Raw genomic sequence first — 4,758 nt, forward strand, 5'->3', positions numbered from 1 at the left:
TGTCCATCATCCAACAGTCCTTGACCTCCTGATCAACTTTGCCCAAGAAATCATCCGTCTATATCATCGGTATCTTGAGATACAGCATTCAAATCATGCAAAATAGGAGATTTTAGGGCAAAACTGTGAAAAACCCCAACTTACCCTATCGTGCCCAAGATGAAACCGACTCCAATCGATTTTTGAGACTTTTTTCTATAAGAATGACTATTTTTTAGTCTCTTGTTCCAGCGAGCACCGAAGTTATTGAATTTTAACACATTGTTTCGATTTTGTCCCCAGTGTGATCGCCCTACCGTTAATACGGCACTGGACCCAATTACAGGCTGCTGTGATAAATGATTTGTATTGACTGATTAACTTTTAATACATTATCTAGTTATATTTATTTTGTGAAACGTTCATTTGAAAATGCTGTGATTGTAATGTTTATGTATAGATAATATCTACCTATATCATGGATTTTTATGCCTTTTGAGTCGGGTTTATTTCTTAATTGCCAACTCAAAGAGGCTTTTTCTCATCATATTTCATTCTTACTTAGTCAGATGGAAATAATTTATAAACATGTAAAAAGATCAAAAGAGCATACTTTCCATTCCATTAAGAGGGTTAAATTTCAATAAGTCTTTAATGGGAATGACCCTGATGAAGACTGCAGATTGGAATCAAATGGAAAAATAATAATCTTTTTTACTCTTGTAAGCATTACACGAACTACCTAATATTATCGTTTGGCAAAACAAAAAAATGGACCAAAGCTTCGCATTGTCACATCGAGCATGAGAATCGTAAACAAAGTAAGGTGGTAGGGCAGCAATCAAGCATTAAGATCAACGCAGTTATTGCGTAGCGACGAATGTAATCTCGCAACAATTCCAGCATTTAAAAATAAAAACAACTACTCTGATTGCGTTAACTAGGTAAACTGGTTCCCTTTTGCGTTTCCAAAAATAGTTGCCACTCAATTTCGTCACCTTTAGAATGGCTTCCAATTATCGTCATCTTCTGATTGAAGGAGGAAGTGTTGGGATCAAGGTTGATGTTGAAGTGGCCCGGAATAAACACGAAAAACAGAAGAACAAAACCATACCATTTTTTTCTGAGGGAAGTAGTTACCTGTGGAATAACATCGCATGATAAGTAGTGCACTGTTTACTTTGAAATAAGGAAACTGATAAGCATCAACACGGTTCCATTCCAGCAGCAAATCGAGTTCGGTTTCTTCACACCCTTCGACGACCATGAATTTCATAACAAAGCAACCGCTTGCAGCACAGCATAACAAAAAACAAACATCTCAGTAGGCTAAAAGCTATACTTTTATTGACGGTTTTTCAAAAATAGTTTCTTATAAAAGTTAAATACTTGTATACAGCACAGTTTGATGTATTATCTTATTGTCTGCTCCTTAGCAACAGCTGCTCGTATACCTACTCGACTACTAATAGGCATTAAAATACGTCAGTTATAATTGACTAAATAGTACTCTATGTTCCTGCCTAGCAGCTAGTTTCACTACACATAAAAAAATAAACCCCATCTGTTAGCGATCCTGCCATTTTAGAAGATTTTGCTCGAGATTTTACTATAGACCTAATTAAGCTGAGCCGAATGGGAAAAGTAATCAAATTTATGAAATTTGTATTACACGCTGCAATGTGACTTTTACCATTAAATGAATAACAACACAAAAAAAATGGGCGCGTCATCTTCCCCTTTGCGCATAAAACGATCGCGACACACAAACAATATTCGTAGCTGGGAAGGCATTTCTTACTGCCAATGAACGAACAAAACATAATAATCTAAACGAATGAGAACCACTCGAGCACACAGTGTAGCACATGTTTTCCGTGATACACCTTTCCTCCCGTCGAGATATCTAAGGCTACTAATTATAGACTAGAAGATTGGCGTTTTTATTTTATTTTACTTTCACGAAAGCGGACATAATGGAAAATGAACTAGGTATACTAATATGGGGGTAGAAACATTTCTAATAGGAGGATAATGTACTGATTGGTTCAGGTTGTTACGGCCATAATCGTTAGTGAAGGCATGTTAAAAATTATTACCCATGCTTTTCTGGTCGTAAAATCAATTCTTGTGTGAAAAGGCCTTTAAAATTAATTTCTTTAATGTGAATAATTGCAATAGCAGCGGTAACATCTACTACACTGTATGTATGGTTTAGCATTGAGCAGAAGGCACTGCCCTCCATCTCCTCTGCAGGAGTGGCTCGGTGTAGAATATCGGCGCGGAGGTGGTTCAGTTCGAAAACAGAAACAGATCACAAAAATCCCAACTGGAAGCACTCGATTTTGTTTTCTCCATTCGCTTAATATATATCTTCTTCTGGCATTTCATGAAAAGCGGCCCGTGATATGCACGCATTCGATCTCCGTCGTCCAGCGATCGAGTTACTTTCACTTAGATCGTCTTTTTTTTCCATTTCTTTTCATCATCATCATAGCAGGCGACCAAAGCACCGCTTCTCAGTAGGCACTGGATATTTTTTTTTATTTCGGTGAAACTGGTTCAACCTAAAATGGTGTTGTTTACCAAGTTCCAGTTTCCCTTGAATCGCATCCAGCTACGCCACTATTTACCTCACTATTCATACATATACTCGCTAAGCCTACAAAAAATCTACACAACTACAACTCGTGATGTTATTGTCTAAAATTTACACAGGCTTTTTCCCACACGCGTTGAACTTGCTTCTAGATCGAATCAAAGATCTCCACTTCAGTATTTCACTTGTCCTTCTTGACGGTGCATTTCAGATCCTTTCTGGTTTTGAAGCCGCGGAAGCTGGCCTGGATCTTGGTAGCTGCATCGGTTGCCGTCTTCTGTCGCTTACGTACCAGGAATCCGCGTACACCTGCCTGGATCTTGGTTGCCGAATTTTCCTCCAAAGTCGGCTTCTTGGCCACCCTAGGTGACCGTTGCTGACCTGTTGATGAACCAGCTCCAGAGGCACTGCTGCTCCCTGCTGAGCCACCACTGCGGCCCTGGCGCATCTGCTTTCGTACCCGATAGCCACGGAATCCGGCCTGGATCTTGGTGGCGGCATCGTCCTCCGATTGGGAGGAATTGGGCGAACTCGGATGGATATGCATCTCGTTCACTACCGGTTTCAGACTGTCTACGAAGGAGTCCAACGCGGTACGTTGATCGTCTTTCAACGTGATGGTTTCGGTTTCAGGATGGACAGCGGGATCCAGGAAATAAGGCTCTTTCGCGCGCGTTCGATATGTTTTGGTTGTTACGTGGGACGGGTTTCGCACGTTTCCGTTCTTCTTCCGTACGCTTCAGAAGTTGACTGGGAACTGAAAACTGAATGCTTAGGCGCTTGCCGTAAGCTGGCGGAGCTCTAAACACTGATGATCGAATCGAATGCGCCTTGCGAGAGAAAGAGCGGCACCGTTTCGTTCTCTTTGCTCACATGAAAATTCATCACAGATGCACACAGATGAACAGTTGGGCAATTTACATTCCTACTGCTGGTTGTAATTTGATGACAAATTAGTGTACCTTTTATTTGATTAGAGTTCTTGGATTGCAATTGTTTATTTTCCCGGAATTGAAGAAATTTCGTGCATCCCCTGAAATGAAAAGTTTTAAGTATTTTTTCTTCTTTCAAACATTAGCAGTTCTTTTGAGTTTTACTGGTTTTGTCTTTCAGCAACATATTGTGGGAGCAATTTCAAAAAACCAAAATCGACCGCGTTACGACTTACGAGAAGTAGTCAGGTTTTGATCACTTAAAACTCTGTCAATGGCGGATGGATTAATTTCTAAATAAGCAAATCGATTTGAAATTTTTCTACGAATCTGCTAAAATGAACGCTTTATCAATTTTCAATCAAAATTATCACCGATTGCCCGATGTCGGATGTCAGTTCCCATAAGTTTAAATCTAACAAACCATGTTTAAGGCAACATCGCTTGTTTGTAGCTTGTTTCGAGTAATTCAGAATCGGGTTTTCAGCTTATGGAAAATAGTGAATCTTATGTAAAACAATTCCTAGGAACGCCAACGGCGCTAACCCCTTTCCGGAAAAATGGCAGATATTCAAAAACCATGCTACCTCATGTAAAAAAGTCCAAGGAATCCCCTTTAATCCCCATAGATCGAGAAGTGGCCCATTTCGCCCGTTTTCCCCTATAAGTTGAAATATTTGAAGATATTGATCTATAACAGATCTAGGGCCTCATAGCCTAGTCAGTAAAGGCACGGTATTACCAAGTCGGAGGCGGCGGGTTCGATTCCCGGTCCGGTCGAGGGAATCTTTCGGGTTGGAAATTTTCTCTACTTCCCTGGACATAGAGTATCATTGTGCTTGCCACACAATATACAAATTCATGCCCACAGGCATCACTTTTTGTATATGATCGTTGTAAAAGAAGCACTCGTGAAAAATACGATCTAGCAGTGAAACAAACCGTGAACATTTTGATTAAATTTTATAATCGCGTATCTAGATGGTACATAGGCGAAAATCAAGTTGAGCGTCGTGAGATGTACAAACATTCCATCACGTCACATTGGGGAACTTCTTAGATGTCAAGAGACATTCATTTTATTTCAGAGAACTTCATAGAAGTTCGTGGAACTTCGTAAAACTTCAGGGACCATCATAGATCTTCAGGATACTTCGTAAAATGTTAAACAACTTCGTGGACGATGATTACGGAACATCGCATTAATTATTTAAAATTCGTACAAGTTCAGCAAGCTGGGCAAAAATT

General features: G+C 39.8%; 1 protein-coding gene across 1 annotated transcript; it reads right to left on the reverse strand.

Moving 5' to 3' along the window:
* Positions 1 to 1,300: 1,300 nt before the first annotated feature.
* LOC135697246 (IQ domain-containing protein N) lies at positions 1,301 to 3,358 on the reverse strand. The gene is made up of 2 exons (XM_065216870.1): positions 1,745 to 3,358; positions 1,301 to 1,712 (listed from the first exon to the last, which is right to left on the reverse strand). Exon 1 carries the CDS (start codon positions 3,123 to 3,125, stop codon positions 2,760 to 2,762), a length of 366 nt encoding a protein of 121 aa, XP_065072942.1. The 5' UTR covers positions 3,126 to 3,358; the 3' UTR covers positions 1,301 to 1,712; positions 1,745 to 2,759.
* Between the last annotated feature and the right edge of the window lie 1,400 nt (positions 3,359 to 4,758).

This window comes from Ochlerotatus camptorhynchus, unplaced genomic scaffold, assembly GCF_037179485.1.
Source record: "Ochlerotatus camptorhynchus isolate MF236.1 unplaced genomic scaffold, CSIRO-AGI_Acam_v1.1 ptg000070l, whole genome shotgun sequence".
In the NCBI taxonomy this organism is placed as follows: domain Eukaryota; kingdom Metazoa; phylum Arthropoda; class Insecta; order Diptera; family Culicidae; genus Ochlerotatus; species Ochlerotatus camptorhynchus.